The following is a 24036-nucleotide window of genomic DNA, read 5'->3' as shown; positions in this document are numbered from 1 at the left end:
ATTTAGAAAAGAGAGGGGAAAAGCTGTACTTATTAGGGATAACATAATGGCAGTAAAAAAACATGGCACAGCTATCTGCAAGACAAAAATAGAATCCATGTGGATCGAAATAAAAGAAATAAAAGTCCTAATAGTGGAAAGGAGGTGGAGAAAGAAATATGCAGACAAATTAGGGAAGAGTAAAAAACATAGAATAATAATCATGGGGGATTTCAACTACCCCGACATTAATTGGACGGAAGAGGTAGGTAAAGGGGATAAGGGAATGGAGTTCCTACAATGTGTACAGGACTCCTTTCTAACCCAATATGTAAAAAGCCCAACAAGGGAGGATTCGCTTTTGGATCTAGTAATGGGGAATGAACCAGAGCAGATAAGAGAAGTAAAAGTAGGGGACCATCTAGACAATAGTGACCATAATATAATACACTTGAAGATGGTAATTGCTGTAATAAGGACATAAGTATGATGAAAACCAGGTTTGTAGATTGGAGAAAAGCTGATGGTGTTCAACAGAATACAGGAATCCAATGGAAAGAACAAACTAAACACTAATGAGACTCCATGGATGAATAAAACCATGAGGGAACAATTGAGGGTAAGGAAAGAGGCATACATTAAGTACATAGACAGAAGGGGAGTGCATGATAAAGAAGAATACAAAAAGATTAGGAGAGAAGTCAAAAAGCAATTAAGAAGGCAACGAGGAACTATGAAATTAAATTATCAGGTAACATAAAACAAAATAGTAAAATCTTTTACAGACACGTCAGTAAAAAAGAAAGGTTGAGATGGGAATAGGGCCATGAAGGGATAGACAGGATAATACCACAGGTAACAATAGAGAGATGGCAGAAATATTAAATAATTATTTTGCTTCCAGGGAGTTAAAACAGGTGGACATGACATTGTATGATGAGATTAGTAATGAGATAAGTACATTTAAAATAAAAAGAGGGGATATATTAAATAAACAAATAAAACTCAAAGTGGATAAAACCTCTGGTCAGGATGGATTGCACCCATGCATTTTAAAAAATCTAGGGAAGAGATAGCAAAGGCATTACGACACATATTTAATAATTTGGTAGAAAAAGATGTTGTGCCAGAGGACTGGCAGATAGCTAACATAATACCTATATTTAAGAAGGGGGAATAGAACATGTCCAGGTAATTATAGACCAGTCAGTTTAACATTGGTGGTAGGAAAAATAATGGAATCCCTACTAAAAGGAGAAAATAGAAGAACATCTAGAAACTAAAAATATGATAGTCAGCATGGATTTCAAAAGGGAAAGTCTTACTTGACCAACCTCATTGAATTTTTTTGAAGAGGTAACAGAGAATAGACAATGGTAATGCAGTAGATGTAATTTATCTAGATTTTCAAAAGGCCTTCAATAAGGTACCTCATAATAGACTGATGAACAAGGTCAGAGCATGTGAAGTCAGGGGACAAGTAGCAGAATGGATAACTAGCTGGCTTCAAGAAAGAAAGCAGAGAGTAGGGGTAAAAGATAGCTATTCACAGTGGCAGAAGGTGCGTAGTGGAGTTCCACAAGGATCAGTGCTGGGACCGCTGTTCACAATTTATATTAATGATTTAGACTTTGGAATCAAATTTGTGGATGACGCCGAATTGGGGTGGGGGAAATTGTAAATACTGAGGAGGACTGCAACAAATTACAAGAGGACATTAATAAACTTGCAGAATGGGCATATCATTGGCAAATGAAGTTCAACACAGATAAATGTGAGATATTACATTTTGTTAGGAAGAATAGGGAGATCACTGATTACTTGGAGAGTGCGAGTCTAGCTGGAGTAGAGGAACAAAGGGATCTCAGAATACAAATACACAAATCACTAAATGTTGCTATACAGATTAACAATGCCATAAAAAAAAGCAAACCAAACACTAAGATTTATTTCTAGAGGTATAGAATGGAAAAATAGGGAAGCTATGCTAAACCTGTATCGAACCTTGGTTAGACCACACTTAAGAGTACTGCGTACAGATCTGGTCGCCATATTATAAAAAAGATATAGAAGCACTGGTGAGGATGCGGAGAAGAGTTACAAGGATGATACCAGAAATGCAAAGGTATACATATCAGGAAACTATGAACAGGCTGGGTCACTTTTCTCTTGAAAAAAGCTGAGCGATGACCTAATAGAGGTTTTTTAAATTATTAAAGGTTTTTGATAAGAGTCAAGAGAGAGAGAATGTTTCCACTTATGGGGAAGAGCATAAGTAGAGGCCATCAAAATAAGATAGTCACCAAGAAATCCAATAGAGAATTCAGAAGAAACTTCTTTACCTGGGGACTGGGAGAAATTTAGAACTCAGCAGAGGAGGACAAAGGGTTTGATTAGGGCAGGGAAAATGGAGTACGAGAAGAAGCTTGCAGGGAACATTAAGGTGGATTGCAAAAGTTTCTATAGGTATGTAAAGAGAAAAAGGTTAGTAAAGACAAACATAGGTCCCCTGCAGTCAGAATCAGGGGAAGTCATAACGGGGAACAAAGAAATGGCAGACCAATTGAACAAGTACTTTGGTTCGGTATTCACTAAGGAGGATACAAACAACCTTCCGGATATAAAAGGGGTCAGAGGGTCTAGTAAGGAGGGGGAACTGAGGGAAATCTTTATTAGTCGGGAAATTGTGTTGGGGAAATTGATGGGATTGAAGGCCGATAAATCCCCAGGGCCTGATGGACTGCATCCCAGAGTACTTAAGGAGGTGGCCTTGGAAATAGCGGATGCATTGACAGTCATTTTCCAACATTCCATTGACTCTGGATCAGTTCCTATGGAGTGGAGGGTATCCAATGTAACCCCACTTTTTAAAAAAGGAGGGAGAGAGAAAACAGGGAATTATAGACCGGTCAGCCTGACCTCAGTAGTGGGTAAAATGATGGAATCAATTATTAAGGATGTCATAGCAGTGCATCTGGAAAATGGTGACATGATAGGTCCAAGTCAGCATGGATTTGTGAAAGGGAAATCATGCTTGACAAATCTTCTGGAATTTTTTGAGGATGTTTCCAGTAAAGTGGACAAAGGAGAACCAGTTGATGTGGTATATTTGGACTTTCAGAAGGCTTTCGACAAGGTCCCACACAAGAGATTAATGTGCAAAGTTAAAGCACATGGGATTGGGGGTAGTGTGCTGACGTGGATTGAGAACTGGTTGTCAGACAGGAAGCAAAGAGTAGGAGTAAACGGGTACTTTTCAGAATGGCAGGCAGTGACTAGTGGGGTGCCGCAAGGTTCTGTGCTGGGGCCCCAGCTGTTTACATTGTACATTAATGATTTAGACGAGGGGATTAAATGCAGTATCTCCAAATTTGCGGATGACACTAAGTTGGGTGGCAGTGTGAGCTGCGAGGAGGATGCTATGAGGCTGCAGAGTGACTTGGATAGGTTAGGTGAGTGGGCAAATGCATGGCAGATGAAGTATAATGTGGATAAATGTGAGGTTATCCACTTTGGTGGTAAAACAGAGAGACAGACTATTATCTGAATGGTGACAGATTAGGAAAAGGGAAGGTGCAACGAGACCTGGGTGTCATGGTACATCAGTCATTGAAGGTTAGCATGCAGGTACAGCAGGCGGTTAAGAAAGCAAATGGCATGTTGGCCTTCATAGCGAGGGGATTTGAATACAGGGGCAGGGAGGTGTTGCTACAGTTGTACAGGGCCTTGGTGAGGCCACACCTGGAGTATTGTGTACAGTTTTGGTCTCCTAACTTGAGGAAGGACATTCTTGCTATTGAGGGAGTGCAGCGAAGATTCACCAGACTGATTCCCGGGATGGCGGGACTGATCTATCAAGAAAGACTGGATCAACTGGGCTTGTATTCACTGGAGTTCAGAAGAATGAGAGGGGACCTCATAGAAACGTTTAAAATTCTGACGGGTTTAGACAGGTTAGATGCAGGAAGAATGTTCCCAATGTTGGGGAAGTCCAGAACCAGGAGTCACAGTCTGAGGATAAGGGGTAAGCCATTTAGGACCGAGATGAGGAGAAACTTCTTCACCCAGAGAGTGGTGAACCTGTGGAATTCTCTACCACAGAAAGTAGTTGAGGCCAATTCACTAAATATATTCAAAAGGGAGTTAGATGAAGTCCTTACTACTCGGGGGATCAAGGGTTATGGCGAGAAAGCAGGAAGGGGGTACTGAAGTTTCATGTTCAGCCATGAACTCATTGAATGGCGGTGCAGGCTAGAAGGGCTGAATGGCCTGCTCCTGCACCTATTTTCTATGTTTCTATGTTTCTATGTTTACCCAAAGAATGGTGAGAATGTGGAACTCGCTACCACAGGGAATGGTTGAAGTGAATAATATAGATGCATTTAAGGGGAGGCTAGACAACCATTTGAGGGAGAAGGGAATAGAGGGTAATGCTGATAGATTTAGATGAGGAAAGACGGGAGAAGGCTTGAGTGGAGCATAAACGGTATGGACTGGTTGGGCTGAATGGCCTGTTTAAGGGGTCGGCCATTTAAGACAGAGATGAGGAGGAATTTCTTCACTCAGAGGGTTGTGAATCTTTGGAATTCTCTGTCCCAGAGGGTTGTTGATGCTGAGTCTCTGAGTATATGCAAGGCTTGAGATAGATAGATTTTTGCAGTCTAGGGGAAATCAAGGGATATGGAGATTGGGCGGAAAAGTACAGTTGATGATCAGCCACGATCTTATTGAATAGCGGAGCAGGCTTAAGGGGCCGTATGGCCTACTCCTGCTCCTATTTCTTGTGTTTTTATATCCTATGTAATCCTATGTAATGATTAACCAATTCCCTTGCCAAAAAAGTATATGTAAAAATCAAACCTTTACAGCTCCAAGAAGTTCCTGCACATTTGATGAATGAAATGACCCAAAGTCTCTTCTAGCAGAGGTCACTAGTTCAAAAAAAGAAAAGATTTGCTTATAAAAGCCAATATAGTTTACAGAGTTATAATTAGACTTGGTAATATTTGCATTCATTCAATAGGAATTTGTTTTACAGTTGGATATATTTAAGGCGGAGATAGACAGATTTTTGAGCGATGGGTGAATAAAGGGTTATGGGGAGCAGGATGGACTCTAATGTGACGTATCTCATTCTGTATATAAATGGAAGTGTTCATATTGCATTAAATTTCTCCCTTCCAGGGTACACTTTGTACTTTTGTGAAAATCATAACAATTATGGATAGCTCTCTAGGAACATGTTACTTCATGCATGGTGGCAACTTTAAAATTGTATTTAATTCATCCAATCAAATAGTCAGATTTCACATGCCCACTTCCAGGTTATCCATTATTTGCAAGATAAAAGAATTATTCTCAGGCTCTGCACATTTTTGTAATTCGAAATTTACAAAAAACTGTTGGGAAATCATTAAAATGCTGCATCTATTGAGTACTCACGGATACAATTTCAACTTGCCACTGGGTGAAAGTGACAATGTGAATTGGCTGCCGGTTGCAGAAATCGGCTAATTTTAATTTCTATTGATTTCAATGGAAGTGAAAATCGGGTGGTTTCTGCAACAGGCAGCCAATCCACATGGCAGTTTTATGCCTGGGCAGAAAGTGGCAAACCTACTCATTTGTTTCCAGCATACATGAAACTAATAGCATATATCTTAAGTGCAGCTCCCGCTCTGTAACTGTGATAAACAATAGTTAGCTGCAGTTTGTATTGAAAAGGAAATCCCTGAGTGGCTTTAGGACTCTCTAATGCATTTCAAGTTATTTATCTATATTATGTCACGTGATTTTTTTTGGTGCAGTTGAGTAGGCAGCTTCTTTAGTGGCTTTTGAAGGAAACAACAGCCAACAGCCACCCAGCCCAGAACTAACTTCACAGATTTCTATATAAATGCTCGTTTTATAGTTATTACAGATCTGTCATCCTTCGAGACTATGGAGCTGATTTTTAAATGGCTTGTGCAACTTAACCTGCATCAAACGTACTGCCTTCCGTGGCTTGCGATCTTAACTTGCTTGTGAGCAGCTGAAAGGGTCACCTGTTAGGTCCGGCCAGGAGACACATGGAGCTTATGCAGATTAGGCCCAGGAGTTAAAATCTCCCGGATCTCACGCTGCGGGGGATCAGATTGTTTGCCATCTGCCTCCCGTCCGCACGATTCCCGGCCAGGAGTTAAAATCGAGGCTTCTATTTTTGTGCCACAGCCAACCTCAGAGTATCCATGGTTGTGGAAGGACTGATGTGCACCACATTTGAAAATCATATCTGTTTTCATAGACTTCACTCTAAATATACCCCGAAGAAAGAATAATAACTAAACTGTTGTAAAACTTTCAACTTCACTTTTGCTAAACAAACATTAAAGTTATTTATAATGGCTTCACTATCATACACAGCTTTTAGGCAAGTTCAAAGAACACTCGTTTTGCTTTACCTCACCTCCCAAAAACAGGCAGAAAAAAAGTTACAAAAATTCATGACATTCTGTATATAAATGAAAGTGTTCATCTTGCATTAAATCCCTCCCTTCCAGGGTACACTTTGTACTCTTGTGAAAATCATAACAATTATGGATAGCTCCCTAGGAATATGTTGCTTCATGCATGGTGTCAACTTTAAAATTGTATTCAAAGAACATTCCATGGCAGAAGTCCATTAAGGCAGCTGCAGATTCATTTCAGTGCCATTTGGAAGGGAATGGATACAGGACAAATTACACAAAGTAAGACTTTGGAGACCTGAAGCGTACTTGCTCAAAGTCCTGTGCACATACTAACTGCAATATTGGCATTGGGCTTACACAGCATTTTGGTACAATATATATTGATACCAATACATTATAGAGAATATCATATTAACTACATTACTCTTCAAAAACAGTTGTGGAAAGCGGTATAGAAACGCAAGTTTTTCTTTAATACATTTGCATGCATATATCTCTTGTGCGATACTCTTAATTTATCTGGAACTGTTCCCATCACTACCCCTGCCAGTGACAAACCCATACTCATCATACAAAATATAAGATCAATAAACATGATCACTCAATTGCTTCAGTAATGTTCTTTAGGGAGGGAAACCTGCCGTCCATACCCGGTCTGGTCTATATGTGACTCCAGTTCCACGTCAATGTAGTTGGCTCTTAACTGCTCTCTGAAGTGGCCTAGAAAGCCACTCAGTAGTATCTAGTTCAAGATACAGGCCCACCACCACCTACTCAGGCAATTAGGTAACAGCAATAAATGCTGGCCTTGCCAGCGATGTCCACATCCCAAGAATGAATTTTTAAAAATATGCTCTACTGCACAATGCAATTACCAACATGAATCAGAAAGGATTCGGTATCCTGCTTTAACATTTACTTTAATAGAAATGAAAATCGGGAGATATAAAAGATTGCCAATTCATTATTGTTTATTGTACCCTATCGCCCAAGTCAAATTTACCCCATTGGCTTTCTTTCCCACCCTTCTCCAGCCAGTCTCTGGCATAGCCAGACTTTGCAAACTTGTGTCCTGGGATACTACCATGGCTCCAAATAATAGTCTTAATCACCCAGGAGGCACCCAAGACTTGCCTTTGTAGATCAAATATTGGTGAGACATCTTAGCTAGACTGACCTGATGTCATTTAACTCTTTACATTGCTCCAAATACTTGATGTTTACATGATATTTATGCTGTTGCCACCTCCCATCATTCTTGTTGTGTAGTTTGCCTGGAGAATCTGGACTGCTCTGTTGAAAAGTAAGCTTCCCTCCTGTGCCTTACTTTCTACATCAGAATTTCTATGGCCCCATCAGACAAATAGAGTGTTTGTGCACTGCTGAACTGCTTGCAGACGTATGTGGAAAAAGGAAGTGTGTTGCCATGTAAACCACAAAACCTGCCACAACAAGGTGCTGCAGGGCTTTAAATCCTGCAATATCACACGATTTTCTGACCAATGAAGGGCAGACTACCAATCACAGACATTTTCCAAACGAGGAGGGCTTTAAGATTATGCAAATAGCATTAACTTCAAAAATATGCATTGTGCTAGCAGATTACATGTCAGGTGATAGTGAATTGACAATCTTTTATATCTCCCGATTTTCGCACACCTCCAGTCAATCGGATGTCTAATCAGAATATCTGGGCAACTTTGTCATGTCAATTTTATTCAATGGTTATTTTGCTCAAGCAGCAGTCCATACCTATGTCTTGGAATCTTTTCAGATGCATAACAACTTTCTCCCATGTTCTGGGAGATTTCTGACCTTACAACACACTATATTTACCTGGCTGTTCTGCCTATTCCAAATGATTTGAGCTGAATGCTGAAAATTCTCAAACATAAATATCATCGTCTAGTAAAAGATTATTGATTCATGGCACATTTTGAACTCCCACTCACTGTACCAGAGTTGTCGGCTACAACTTCACATCTACAATACCGTACACATTGAGTTTTTGACACAAGTTGTACCATTAGGAGAGAATCTGAGCAGATGTTCTATGAATGAATGGCAAGTAGAGGACACAGAGTTAAGGCAATTGGCAAAAGAACTAGGTGCGATATGAGGAGAATTTTATTTTTACTCAGTGAGTTGTTATGATCTGGAATGCACTACCTGAAATGGTGCTGGAAGCAGATTCAATTGTAACTTTCAAAAAGGAATTGGATTTATATTTGAAAAGGTCAAATTTGCAGCGCTATGGGGAAAGAGCAGGGGAGAACCGGCACAGGCACGATGGGCTGAATGGCTTCCTTCTGTGCTGTATGAATTTTGTGAATTAAGGAAGGAGAGTAAAATTCATTAAGTTATTCTCATGACCTAACAGCAGGGCAGTAATTTACAAAGTGGCACTGGCAGCAGCCTGTAAGCCTGCCTTCCCATCCAACTCAGTAATTGTCCGAAAAGAGAGATCAAGAAAATAATGGAACTTTCCAAGTCTGCAGCACAAATCTCCCAACAACAATACACTGTCTCTTAGAGAAGTTGCAAAATAACTTTGCTGGGAAATGGAAAAGCTCTGTAAATTGACTCAATTAGTTCTGAGAGCTCAAAAGAATCTGGAAGAATTACGTGGGGGTATCAAACAGCAGATTTCTCACCATCCATTGCTTGGTCTAACAAGTAAGTTTCAGTAAGCGATTGCGAACTATATACTTAAAAGACAATCACTATCATTCTCTGGGATTGAGTCCCTGAGGCATAAATGGATGTATGAAACTTCCCCATTGGCATTCCATGCAGACTTTTTGGATTGATACAAATGCCAGTGTAGCTGAAGGTCCTCTAGCATGAAAATGGAGGACTTTCTGAAGTGCAACAGAAGTTCTTATGCAGCCACTCCAATCACAATATTGCAATCAACAGCCCAGCTAGGTCTCTGACTAAGTGCAGGATGGACTCTAGTGTGACGTAGCTCATCTTTATCAAGTACACTGAACAGCATTAATCTGTCAATGGGCATTTGCCTTTGGAAAGTATGGACTTTGCAGGATACTGAAGCTGCTTGTAGCAATATATAGGTCTAAACTAATTTGAGGAGTCCCACCTTTTCCAACCATCTTTGCATGTATTTGCTTTAAGTTCATAGATATGATTCTAAAATAAGGATCTAAAGGTTTGTAAGTGAAAGAGTTTGCAACTCTTACAGAATAGAGATACTTTGACAATATCATAATTTCAAGGGCAACTTGACTTGTGATTACTCCATTCCACTGTCAATTGGTTCTCCCTAGATCCAAACAAGTGGAAGGAAATGGCACTCATCCTGAAGCCGCAACTGAGAGTAACACAGGGATTAAGGATTCATACTTGACAGGCTGTGTAAATGCGTTTTTGAACATGAGAAATAGGAGGAGTAGTAGGCCACCCAGCTCCTCAAGACTGCTCCACCATTCAATAAAGGTCAGAGCTAATCTGATCATGGATTTGCTCCACTTCCCTGCCCGCTCCCCATAAGCCTTTTATTCCACCATCGTTCAAAAATCTGTCTATCTCCGCCTTAAATATATTCAATGACCCAGCCTCCACAGCTCTCAGGGTTAGAGAATTCCATAGATCTACAACCCTCAGAGAAGACATTCCTCCTCATCTCAGTTTTAAATGGGCGGCCCATTATTCTGAGACTATGTCCCCTAGTTTTAGTTTCCCCTATGAGTGTAAATATCCTCTCTCCATCCACCTTGTCGAGCCCTCTCAGTATAGAAACACAGAAAATAGGTGCAGGAGTAGGCCATTCGGCACCTCGAGCACGCACCGCCATTCAATGAGTTCATGGCTGAACATGCAACTTCAGTACCCCATTCCTGCTTTCTCGCCATACCCCTTGATTCCCCCTAGTAGTAAGGACTACATCTAACTCATTTTTGAATATATTTAGTGAATTGGCCTCAACAACTTTCTGTGGTAGAGAATTCCACAGGTTCACCACCCTCTGAGTGATGAAGCTTCTCCTCATCTCGGTCCTAAATGGCTTACCCCTTATCCTTAGACTGTGACCCCTGGTTCTGGACTTCCCCAACATTGGGAACATTCTTCCTGCATCTAACCTGTCTAAACCCATCAGAATTTTAAACGTTTCTATGAGATCCCCTCTCATTCTTCTGAAGTCCAGTGAATACAAGCCCAGTTGATCCAGTCTTTCTTGATATGTCAGTCCCGCCATCCCGGGAATAAGTCTGGTGAACCTTCGCTGCACTCCCTCAATAGCAAGAATGTCCTTCCTCAAGTTAGGAGACCAAAACTGTACACAATACTCCAGGTGTGGCCTCACCAAGACCCTGTACAACTGTAGTAACACCGCCCTGCTCCTGTACTCAAATCCCCTCGCTATGAAGGCCAACATGCCATTTGCTTTCTTAACCGCCTGCTGTACCTGCATGCCAACCTTCAGGTACAGCATATCTTATACGTTTCGATAATATAAGAGCATAAGAAATAGGAGCAGGAATAGGCCATACGACCCCTCGAGCCTGCTCTGCCATTTAATAAGATCATGGCTGACCTGATCATGGACTCAGCTCCACATCCCTGCCCGCTCCCCATAACCCCCTAGCCCCTTATCGTTTAAGAAACTGTCTATTTCTGTCTTAAATTAATTCAATGTCCCAGCTTCCACAGCTCTCTGAGGCAGCGAATTCCACAGATTAACAACCCTCAGAGAAGAAATTTCTCCTCATCTCTATTTTAAATGGATGGCCCCTTATTTTAAGATCATGCCCTCTAGTTCTAGTCTCCCCCATCAGTGGAAACATCCTCTCTGCATCCACCTTATCAAGCTCCCTCATAATCTATTACATTTCGATAAGATCACCTCTCATTCTTCTGAATTCCAGTGAGTAGAGGCCCAACCTACTCAACCTTTCCTCATAAGTCAACCCCCTCATCTCCGGAATCAACCTAGTGAACCTTCTCTGAACTGCCTCCAAAGCAGGTATATCCTTTCGTAAATATGGAAACAAAAACTGCACAGTATTCCAGGTGTGGCCTCATCAATACCTTATATAGCTATAGCAATACTTCCCTGCTTTTATACTCTATCCTTTTTGCAATAAAGGCCACGATACCATTGGCCTTCCTGATCACTTGGTGTACCTGCATATTTACCTTTTGTGTTTTATGCACAAGTACCCCCAGGTCCCGCTGTACTGCGGCACTTTGCAATCTTTCGCCATTTAAATAATAACTTGCTCTTTGATTTTTTTCTGCCAAAGTGCATGACCTCACACTTTCCAACATCATACTCCATCTGCCAAATTTTTGTCCACTCACTTTGCCTGTCTATGTCCTTTTGCGGATTTTTTGTGTCCTCCTCACTCGTTGCTTTTTCTCCCATCTTTGTATCATCAGCAAACTTGGCTACGTTACACTCAGTCCCTTCTTCCAAGTCGTTTTAACCTACATATCGATTGGTCAAATCAAATCGCACGGGGTAGCCTGGAGGAGGAATTCATAGAATGCATACGGGATTGTTTCTTAGAACAGTATGTTACAGAACCTACAAGGGAGCAAGCTATCTTAGATCTGGTCCTGTGTAATGAGACAGGAATAATAAACAATCTCCGAGTAAAAGATCCTCTCGGAATGAGTGATCACAGTATGGTTGAATTTGTAATACAGATTGAGGATGAGGAAGTAGTGTCTCAAACGAGCGTAAAATGCTTAAACAAAGGGGACTACAGTGCGATGAGGGCAGAGTTGGCTAAAGTAGACTGGAAACACAGACTAAATGGTGGCACAATTGAGGAACAGTGGAGGACTTTTAAGGAGCTCTTTCATAGTGCTCAACAAAAATATATTCCAGTGAAAAAGGGCGGTAAGAGAAGGGATAACCAGCCGTGGATAACCAAGGAAATAAAGGAGTATCAAATTAAAAACCAATGCGTATAAGGTGGCCAAGGTTAGTAGGAAAATAGAAGATTGGGAAAATTTGAAACGACAGCAAAGAATGACTAAGAAAGCGATAAAGAAAGGAAAGATAGATTACGAAGGTAAACTTGCGCAAAACATAAAAACGGATAGTAAAAGCTTTTACAGATATATAAAACGGAAAAGAGTGACTAAAGTAAATGTTGGTCCCTTAGAAGATGAGAAAGGGGATTTAATAATGGGAAATGTGGAAATGGCTGAGACCTTAAACAATTATTTTGCTTCGGTCTTCACCGTGGAAGACACAAAAACCATGCCAAAAATTGCTGGTCACAGGAATGTGGGAAGGGAGGACCTTGAGACAATCACTATCACTAGGGGGGTAGTGATGGACAGGCTAATGAGACTCAAGGTAGACAATTCCCCTGGTCCTGATGAAATGCATCCCAGGGTATTAAAAGAGATGGCGGAAGTTCTCGCAGATGCATTTGTTATAATCTATCAAAATTCTCTGGACTCTGGGGAGGTACCAGCGGATTGGAAAGCAGCTAATGTAACGCCTCTGTTTAAAAAAAGGGGCAGACAAAAGGCAGGTAACTATAGGACGGTTAGTTTAACATGTGTTGTGGGGAAAATGCTTGAAACTATCAGTAAGGAAGAAATAGCGAGATATCTAGATAGGAATAGTGCAATCAAGCAGACGCAGCATGGATTCATAAAGGGGAAATCATGTTTAACTAATTTACTGGAATTCTTTGAGGATATAACGAGCATGGTGGATAGAGGTGTGCCGATGGATGTGGTGCATTTAGATTTTCAAAAGGCATTCGATAAGGTGCCACACAAAAGGTTACTGCAGAAGATAAAGGTATACGGAGTCAGAGGAAATGTATTAGCATGGATAGAGAATTGGCTGGCGAACAGAAAGCAGAGAGTCGGGATAAATGGGTCCTTTTCGGGTTGGAAATCGGTGGTTAGTGGTGTGCCACAGGGATCGGTGCTGGGACCACAACTGTTTACAATATATATAGATGACCTGGAAGAGGGGACAGAATGTATTGGAACAAAATTTGCAGATGACACAAAGATTAGTGGGAAAGCAGGTTGTGTAGAGGACACAGAAAGGCTGCAAAGAGATTTAGATAGGTTAAGCGAATGGGCTAAGGTTTGGTAGATGGAATACAATGTCGGAAAGTGTGAGGTCATCCACCTTGGTGGAAAAAAAAACAGTAAAAGGGAATATTATTTGAGTGGGGAGAAATTACAACATGCTGCGGTGCAGAGGGACCTGGGGGTCCTTGTGCATGAAACTCTTTTTGAGTTTATCTGTGAAAACATAAAACATTAAACGGTGCCACCCGACCTGGGTGACACTCCAGACATTTACAAGGCCCTTTTTTTTTTCCCCCTTTTTTGTGTTTTTTTTTGTGCTTTTTCTTTTTCTTTTTTGTTTTTTTTTTGGGCACTAAAATCACAATTTTTCCCCAGTGCCCCCTATAAAAGGGAAGGGGACACTAAAAGCACCGGCAATTAAAACAAATTAACTTTAAAACGTAAAATCAAATAAAAAATTTGGTTGCCGGGCGTGATGATGCACTCCAGTCCCTCCGGTGCCCACCTCTCGCGGAAGGCCGCGAGCGTACCGGTGGACACCGCGTGCTCCATCTCCAAGGACACCCTGGACCGGATGTAAGAGTCCTTGTGCATGAATCCCAAAAAGTTAGTTTGCAGGTGCAGCAGGTAATCAGGAAGGCGAATGGAAAGTTGGCCTTCATTGCGAGAGGAATGGAGTACAAAAGCAGGGAGGTCTTTCTACAACTGTATAGGGTATTGGTGAGGCCGCACCTGGAGTACTACGTGCAGTTTTGGTCACCTTACTTAAGGAAGGATATACTGGCTTTGGAGGGGGTACAGAGACGATTCACTCGGCTGTTTCCAGAGATGAGGGGGTTACCTTATGATGATAGATTGAGTAGACTGGGTCTTTACTCGTTGGAGTTCAGAAGGATGAGGGGTGATCTTATAGAAACATTTAAAATAATGAAAGGGAATAGATAGAGGCAGAGAGGTTGTTTCCACTGGTCGGGGAGACTAAAACTAGGGGGCACAGCCTCAAAATACGGGGGAGCCAATTTAAAACCGAGTTGAGAAGGAATTTCTTCTCCCAGAGGGTTGTGAATTTGTGGAATTCTCTGCCCAAGGAAGCAGTTGAGGCTAGCTCATTGAATGTATTCAAGTCACAGATAGATAGATTTTTAACCAATAAGGGAATTAAGGGTTACGGGGAGCGGGCGGGTAAGTGGAGCTGAGTCCACGGCCAGATCAGCCATGATCTTGTTGGGCTCGAGGGGCTAGATGGCCTACTCCTGTTCCCAATTCTTATGTTCTTATGTTAATATAGATTATAAATAGTTGGGGTCCCAGCACTGATCCTTGCGGCACCCCAGTAGTTACTGGTTGCCAACCAGAGAATGAACCATTTATCCCGACTCTCTGTTTTCTGTTAGTTAGCCAATCCTCTATCCATGCTAATATATTACCCCAACCCTGTGAACTTCTATCTTGTGCAGTAACCTTTTATGTGGCACCTTGTCAAATTCTTTCTGGAAGTCCAAATATACCCCATCCACTGGTTCCCCTTTATCCACCCTGTTTGTTACATCCTCAAAGAACTCCAGCACATTTATCAAACATGACTTCCCCTACATAAATCCATACTGACTCTGCCTAACCAAATTTTGCTTTTCCAAATATCCTGCTACTGCTTCTTTAATAATGAACTCCAACATTTTCCCAACCACAGATGTTAGGCTAACTGGTCTATAATTTCCTGCTTTTTGTCTGTCTCCTTTTTTAAATAAAGGCATTACATTTGCAGTTTTCCAATCTGCTGGGACCTCCCCAGAATCCAGGGAATTTTGGTAAATTACAACCAATGCATCCACAATCCCTGCCGCTACTTCTCTTATGACACTAGGAAGCAAACCATCAGGTCATGGGGATTTATTTGCCTTTAGTCCCATTATCTTACTGAGTACCACTTCCTTAGTGATTATGATTCTGTTAAGTTCCTCCCCCCCATAGCCCCTGAACTATCCACTGTCGGAATATTGTCAGTGTCCTCTAACGTAAAGATTGATACAAAATATTTGTTCAGAATTTCTGCCATCTCCATGTTCCCCATTACTAATTCCCCGGTCTCATCCTCTAATTGACCAACATTTACTTTAGCCGCCCTTTTCCTTTTTATTTACCTTTAGAAACTCTTGCTATCTGTTTTTATATTTTGTGCTAGTTTACTTTCATTGCTTATATTCCCTTTCTTAATCATTTTTTTAGTTGTTCTTTGCTGGCTTTTAAAAGCTTCCCAGTCTTCTGTCCTCCCACTAGTTTTGGCCACTTTGCTTTTAATTGGATACCGTCCTTTATTTCTTTAGTTAGCCACGGATAGCTATCTTTTCTCTTACATCCTTTCCTCCTCACTGGAATATATTTTTCTTGAGAGTTGTGAAATATCTCCTTAAATGTACACCACTGTTGATCAACCGTTTAATCTATTTTCCCAGTCCACTTTACCCAACTCTGCCCTCATACCTTCATAATTTCCTTTATTTAAGCTTAGTACGCTGGTTAGAGATCCAACTTTCTCACCCTCCATCTGAATTTGAAATTGAATCATGCTATGATCACTCATTCCGAGGGGATCCTTTACTCGTAGATTGTTTATTAATCCTGTCTCATTACACAGGACCAGATCTAAGATAGCCTGCCCCCTGGTTGGTTCCGTTACATACTGCTCAAGGAACCCGTCCCTTACGCACTCTATGCACTCCTCCTCAAGGCTACCCTGACCAATTTGATTTGTCCAATCAATATGGAGGTTAAAATTATCCATGATTACTGCTGTTCCCTTTTTACAAGCCCCCACTATTTCCTGGTTTATGCTCCGACCAACAGAGTTGCTACTGTTAGGGGGCCTATATACTATGCCCACCAGTGACTTTTTCCCTTATTGTTCCTTATCTCCACCCAAACTGTTTCAACACCCTGATCATTTGAGCCAATATCGTTTCTTACTATTGCAGTGATTACATCCTTTATCAATAGAGCTACCCCACCTCCTTTTCCTTTCTGTCTGTCCTTCCAGATTGTCAAGTATCCCATAATATTTAATTCCCAGTCCTGGTTACCTTGCAACCACGTCTTTGTAATGGCTATCAGATCATACCCATTTGTATCTAGTTGTGCCGTCAACTCATCGATTTTGTTACAAATGCTACGTGCATTTAGACAAAGTGCCTTTAAGTTTTTTTTTTAATCCTTTTTCCCTCCTTGTTTCCTCTCTCCTTCAAACTTACTTTCTTTATTTTTGCTTTCTAATTCCAGCTTTACTGCCCTCCCTACTGAATCTATTTTTAGGTTCCCATCCCCCTGCCAAGCTAGTTTAAACCCTTCCCAACAGCTCTAGCAAACCCCCCTGCGAGGATATTGGTCCCGGCTCTGTTGAGATGTAACCTGTGTGGCTTGTACAGGTCCCATTTCCCCCAGAAGCGGTCGCAATGCCTCAGGAAACTAAAGTCCTCCCGCCTGCATCATCTGTCCAGACACGTATTCATCTGCTCTATCCTCCTATTTCTGTCCTCACTAGCTCGTGGCACTGGGAGTAATCCGGAGATTACTACCTTTGAGGTCCTGCTTTTTAATCTCTCTCCTATCTTCGCAAACTCTGCCTGCAGGACCTCATCCCTCTTCCTACCTATGTCATTGGTACCGATGTGGATCACGACCTCTGGCTGTTCACCCCCCAGAATGCCCTGCAGCTGCTCAGTGACATCCTTGACCCTGGCACCAGTGAGGCAACATACCACCCTGGAATCATATCTGCAGCCGCAGAAATGCCTGTCTGCTCCCCGACTATTGAATCCCTACCACTATAGCTCTTCCATTCGTCTTCCTCCCTCCCTATGCAGCTGAGCCACCCCTGGTGCCGTGGACTTGACTCTGGCTGCACTCCCCAGAGTCACCATCGCCCCCACTGGTACACAGAACAGAGTACCGGTTGGAGAGAAAGATGGACTCAGTGGACTCCTGCACTACCTGCCTAGTCCTCCTCTTCTGGCTGGCGGTCACCCACTCCCTCTCTGCCTGCACACTCTTAAGCTGTGGGGTGACCGCCTCTAGAAACATGCTATGCACGTTGTTCTCGGTCTCGTGGATGCACCGCAGTGACCCCAGCTGCTGTTCAAGCTCCAAAACACAGAGCTCGAGTTGGTGCAGCCGGAGACATCTCCCGCACACGTGGTCGCCCCGATTGCGCGAAGCAGGACTTCCCAAATGCCACAATATGTGCAATCCACGGGACTGAGCTACCCTGCCATCCCTCTAGTTACACTCGCAACTATCGAGTAGAACTAAATTCTAAACCTTAGTACAACACACCCAGCTGCTACTCAGCAAACAGCCGATTTAATTAACTAGCTCTCCTTAGATAATAAAGATCACATATATTTACTGGCAGATCCTACTTACAACAATGCCAAAGGTTTCCTACTGAAAAGAAAAAGAAAAATACTCACCAATCCACCAGCCAAACACTTACCTGCTTGGCTGTGATGTCACACTTCGATTTTGATTTTTTTAAAAACTTTTTGCCCCTGCACCAGCTGGCTCCTCCCGCTCCCGCTGCTGTGGCTCCTCCGTCTTTCATCCCTTTTATCTGGACCTGATTCCTCCCGCTCCCGCTGCTGTGGCTCCTCCGACTCTCATCCCTTTTATCTGGACCTGATTCCTCCCGCTCCCGCTGTTGTGGCTCCTCCGACTCTCATCCCTTTTATCTGGACCTGATTCCTCCCGCTCCCGCTGCTGTGGCTCCTCCGACTCTCATCCCTTTTATCTGGACCTGATTCCTCCCGCTCCCGCTGCTGTGGCTCCTCCGACTCTCATCCCTTTTATCTGGACCGGATTCCTCCCGCTCCCGCTGCTGTAGCTCCTCCGACTCTCGGGCCCTTTTATCTGGACTTGGATCCTCCCGCTGCTGTGGCCCTTCATTCTTCTGAACTCCAATGAGTATAGGCCCAACCTACTCAATCTATCTTCACAAGTCAACCTCCTGCAACTTGCTCTCACACAAACATTTTAAAATAAACATTATCCTCCTCAATGACTTGTCATTGTGCATTTGTTAGGAATTCTACGAGATGCGGTCATTGCCTGGAAAGTAAATGTGTGTAGATTTCCCTTGCCATGGCCAAAATCAGAAGTCAGCTTGTGCCTGCAAGCCAGCATTGTATTACTGCAATAGGCAGTATCAGAGCATCAACCCATTCTGTCATAGCTCCATGCAGAGTATAAACAACCTCCATTTTGTGGAGGAGTTTGTATTTAGAATCAAAGAAATAGAATATAAATGGTCAGCAAACTGGGCTTGGTAATGCATGGCAGCTGTGGGCTCTCAGTCGGTTGCTACTGGTGTCTCAAACATGCTAGCATGCTCCTAGAACCTATAATCTGTAGATATATGGTAATATTGTATTCACTAGAATGATACATGTTGGAGAACTGAACATATTAATTCACAGAAACTCATATGGTTAGTGCAGCAATCAATGAGATGGTTAAGTTTGTTAATGTTTGTGCCAAGCGCTAAGCTTCCATCAGGGGAATAGCAACTCATATTTCCCAGCAATGCTAACGGAACTGCTTGATAATGCAACTGTTTGCAATAGCTATTAGTTCTTCAATATTAGATTATATGACAATACAAATAAGGTATGTGTCACTGAGTAACATTTGTGAGCAGTGTTTCCTCTCAGATTTTCAACTGTTGCGAGTAAGTTAATGACTTTGATTTATTCAGCGAGAATATAGAAATTACAGCACAGCAGGTGGCCATTCATTCCAGCCCATTTGTACTAGCTCTTCAACTACAGTAAATGTGCTAGTCCCATTTCCTCTATCCTTCCTCTGTATCCTTTTATAGAAAAGTTGCATGTCCCCATCATTTTGTTGGTGATTGCACCACTGGCAGCAGTTGATTTGCTGCTCCATGGGATGGAGCCAGGGGCTTGCTGTTGCTCTGTTCACAACCCTTTTCTCATTGCCGGTTCTGGTGCAGCTTCACATGGTCTTTGCTATGGGCTGCTTGTGGGGATGCCTGATGTTGAAGAATTCTTGCACATGGCACAGAGGCCAATCTCAGAGTGAAACAAAAGCATCAGGTTGGAGCTGGAGCTAAGATCAGCAGTGTTATTTGTTTGTCTGATTTTTCCTCCAAGGCTTTCTGCGTTTCGACAACTTTTTATTAATCTATTTAATGTTTCATATTTAGAACGTTCATCAGATAATAGTAACTCAGCTTCATTCTGAATGCCACCGGGGACGTGAGGTGGAGAGTGCTGAAAAATCTTCTTTCAAACCACTTTAAGGAGCTTAATGGCTCTTGCCCATTCTGCAAGCCTAGATGAAGATACTTTCCATATTTCACTGTCTAAAGGGGCTACTCATCAGTTTCTGTTTGCACTTCACGCTACCCTGCTTATCCTTGGTCACCTGGTATGAGGTGGGAGGAGCAGATTGTATGACCTCCAAGTGGGTATGCTCCTGGTCTGGCTAAGATTGCCACCTACAGGTCCAGGATATGTACTCTGCCGGAAGGCTTGTTCAGACTGCTTGCCTCATGTATACCCGGGTGGCCTTGGAGAGGCATCACGTTGTCACCAGCACAATTGTAGCCTTCTGCAACCAACGGATATGGGTTATAACCACTGGATATGGGGTGTCTGACTGATACTTGGATACTGTAATATTGTGATGTAGTACATTTTAGTTTTGTTTGGGCCATTGTATTGGTGGTGCCGCCTTCTTAGCGAAACACTTGTAGGATGAATTTTACGTTGAGGGTACTGGGTCAAACCAAGGTGCCAATGTTTTAACCTATCATACAAACATAGAAACATAGAAAATAGGTGCAGGAGTAGGCCATTCGGCCCTTCGAGCCTGCACCACCATTCAATAAGATCATGGCTAATTATTCACCTCAGTACCCCTTTCCTGCTTTCTCTCCATATCCCTTTAGCCGTAAGAGCCATATCTAACTCCCTCTTGAATATATCCAATGAACTGGCATCAACAACTCTCTGCGGTAGGGAATTCCACAGGTTAACAACTCTCAGTGAAGAAATTTCTCCTCATCTCAGTCCAAAATGGCCTATCCCTTATTCTTAGACTGTGTCCCCTGGTTCTGGACTTCCCCAACATCAGGAACATTCTTCCTGAATCTAACCTGTCCAGTCCCGTCAGAATTTTATATGTTTCTATGAGATTCCCTCTCATCCTTCTAAACTCCAGTGAATAAAGGCCCAGTCGATCCAGTTCTCCTCATGTGACAGTCCAGCCATCCCGGGAATCAGTCTGGTGAACCTTCGCTGCACTCCCTCAATAGCAAGAATGTCCTTCCTCAGATTAGGAGACCAAAACTGAACACAATATTCCAGGTGAGGCCTCACCAAGGCCCTGTACAAATGCAGTAAGACCTCCCTGCTCCTATACTCAAATCCCGTAGCTATGAAGACCAACATACCATTTGCCTTCTTCACCGCCTGCTGTACCTGTATGCCAACTTTCAATGACTGATGTACCATGATACCCAGGTCTCGTTGCACCTCCCCTTTTCCTAATCTGCCGCCATTCAGATAATATTCTGCCGTCGTTTTTTTGCCCCCAAAGTGGATAACCTCACATTTATCCACATTATACTGCATCTGCCATGTATTTTCCCACTCACCTAACCTGTCCAGGTCACTCTGCAGCCTCTTAGCGTCCTCCTCACAGCTCACACCGCCACTCAGTTTAGTGTCATCTGCAAACTTGGAGATATTACACTCAATTATTATTCAACAACTCCAATATTGTTGTATGTGACTACCAGGATGGTAGAAAGTTAAATTTTTTCATTATACAATTCCTATATAACCTATACACTTCGAGAAACTGCCACAGTGATTTTTTTGTCAACACTATCGAATGCTTTCTAAAACGCCAATGGAATTCAGCACCAGCACCATTGATAATTGCCATTCCTTGATTTTCTCAATGATACGACGAAGAGTAAAAATCTGGCCAATGCAAGATCTGTTCTGACAGAGAATCATAGAAGTTTACAGCATGGAAGGAGTCCATTTCGTCCCATCATGCCAGCCAACAAGAGGCTATCCAGCTTAATTCCACTTTTCAGCTCTAGGTCCGTAACCGTGCAGGTGCACATCCAAGTATTTTTTAAATGTGGTGAAGGTTTCTGCCTCTACCTCCCTTTCACGCAGTGAGTTCCAGACCCCCTCAACCCTCTGAAGAAATTTCCCCTCAAATCCCCTCTAAACTTTCTACCAATTACTTTCAATTTATGCCCCCTGCTTGTTGACCCCTCTGCTAAGGGAAATAGGTCCTTTCTATCCACTATATCTAGGCCCCTCATAATTTTATACACCTCAGTGAGGTCTCCTGTCAGCCTACTCTGATCCAATGAAAACAAATCCAGCCTATCTAATCTGTCCTCATAGCTTAGATTCTCCACTCCCGGCAACATGCTTGTAAATCTCCTCTGTACCCTCTCCAGTGCAATCATGTCCTTCCTGCAATGCGGTGACCAGAACTGTACACAGTACTCCAGCTGTGGCCTAACTAATGTTTTATACAGTTCAAGCATAACCTCCCCCCCACCCCCGCTCTTGTATTCTATGCCTCAGCTAATAAAGGCAAGCATTCTGTATGCCTTCTTAACCACCTTATCTACCTGGACTGCTACTTTCAAGAATCTGTGGACATGCACTCCAAGGTCCCTTTGTTCCTCTACATTTCTCAGTATCCTACCATTTAATGTGTATTCCCTTTCCTTGTTAGCCCTCCAAAAATGCATGACCTCACACTTCTCTGGATTACATTCCATTTGCCACTGTGCTGCCCACCTGACCAGGTGATTGATATCTTTCAGCAGCTGGCAGCTTTCTTCTTCATTATCAACCACACAGTTGGTTTTAGTATCATCTGTAAACTTCTTAATCATACCCCCTATATTCAAGTCTAGATCATTGATGTAAATCACAAAAAGCAAGGGACCTAGCACTGAGCACTGCGGAACCTCATTGGAAATATCCTTCCAGTTGCAAAAACACCCATCAACCATTACCCTTTGCTTCCTGCCTCCGAGCCAATTTGCTCCAGTCAAAGCCACCCTTATTCTATTGAGGATAATGGTACAGAAGAGTTTTCCAAGGACAGAGACTAGTGTAATACAGTAAACTCTCATTTACCCCGGTTTGTTTGGGGATTCAACAATTCCGGGTAAACGAATTTTCCGGTAGGGCGAGTTTACATTTTAAAGTTAATATTTGAAAGGGATAGAACCACCCACAAAATATTTTATATATCGTATCGTATAGATCTTGATCCGCTCTTTCCAATGAGCTATTCAGAAATTTAAAACTTTGAAATTAAAAATTAATGTCTAATAAATGAAACAAAATATTTAGTTCATTATTTTATTCTGTTAAATTTGCTACTTCTGCCAATGTTTCTTCGTCTACAGATGCTCCTTTTTCTGCGTTGATATTTGAGATTGATTTTTAAAATAGCGATCTTATATCTGCTTGTTTAAATGAAATCATTTTCTTCTTAATTAAAATGTTGTGGATGATGAGTTTGCAGAACCTCCTGAGAAGTAAAATGAGAATTCTCCTCAAAAAAACCAACAACATATTTCATTGCTTCTTCAATAAGTGTCCGTCTTTTTTTGTTTTTCCTTCAATTTCATTGTCTGAATCGCTCATCTCTTCATCAGATTTGTCTTTATTGGGGACTATGCCGATAAGTTCCTCTTCAGTATAAGTTTGTGTTACATCTGTTTCGATGTCAACATCTATCCACTTAGCAATGTCATCTTCTGCTAAGGATTTAAGTGCGTTTGTTTCATGTGCACTGCTGACAATCTCCATGATTTCTTTTGCAGCCTGTTTTTTTATTAGCCCGTACATGAAAACCTTCGAATTCTTTGTCATCAGAAGCACTGTCTTCAAATATGACATTGGGCCACAACTTGCGCCAACACCTCTTCAATGTAATGTTTTTTTACTTCTCTCCCTGCCAGCGAACGTGCATAGCTGGCATCTTTAATATTGTACGCTCTCTAGAAATCAGAGATTGATTGATCGCTATTAATGAATTTGCGCATGAAGTTATTCCTATAGTGGCACTTGAAGTTTTGTATGACGCCCTGATCCATAGGTTGAATGAGCGAGGTCACATTGGGGGGGGGGGGGGGGGGGCGCAAAGATGTTGCCACAACTAGACCCTCATTTTGACTCATGCGGGTGTGCTCTGCAATTGTTCAAAAGCAGCACACACTTTCCATTAGGTTTGCCTATTTTCTTCATGTTTTCTTGAACTTGGGGGACGAATTCTGTTGAAAACCTTTCCATGAATATGTCCTTGTCCATCCACGCACTTTTCTGAGCTTTATAGCCAACTGGTAAATGAGCAATTCCTTTTAGAGCACGTGGTTTCCTTGATTTGCCAATCACTAAAAGTGGAAGTCTATGTTCTCCAGAGGCATTGGCACAATTCAAGATTGTTAACCTCTCCTTATTCATTTTAAAGCCTACAGCTTCCTTCTCCCCTGCTGCAGCCAACGTAGCAGTTG

At 42.2% G+C, this 24036-nt stretch overlaps 1 protein-coding gene across 6 annotated transcripts in view; it reads right to left on the bottom strand.

Moving 5' to 3' along the window:
* LOC139267405 (uncharacterized) overlaps positions 1–24036 on the bottom strand; it is a 200523-nt gene that overhangs the window by 173010 nt on the left and 3477 nt on the right. For 4 of the 6 annotated variants that reach the window (XR_011593893.1, XM_070885682.1, XM_070885686.1 and 1 more), the window contains exons 2-3: positions 21130–21211; positions 4840–4910 (exon numbers count right to left, since the gene is read on the bottom strand). Coding sequence is in view for 4 of the 6 variants with exons in the window: in XM_070885682.1 (XP_070741783.1) it covers positions 4840–4910; positions 21130–21211 (153 nt within the window). In the remaining 2 variants the exon portion in view is untranslated. Of the gene's footprint in view, positions 1–4839; positions 4911–21129; positions 21212–24036 lie in introns of those variants that run through there. The other 2 variants (XM_070885684.1, XM_070885687.1) reach the window with 2 other exon arrangements.

The sequence above is a fragment of the Pristiophorus japonicus genome, chromosome 7 (genome assembly GCF_044704955.1).
Source record: "Pristiophorus japonicus isolate sPriJap1 chromosome 7, sPriJap1.hap1, whole genome shotgun sequence".
Lineage (NCBI taxonomy): Eukaryota > Metazoa > Chordata > Chondrichthyes > Pristiophoridae > Pristiophorus > Pristiophorus japonicus.
Note: the sequence above shows the minus strand (reverse complement) of the source record. Positions and strands in the feature narration are given on the sequence as shown.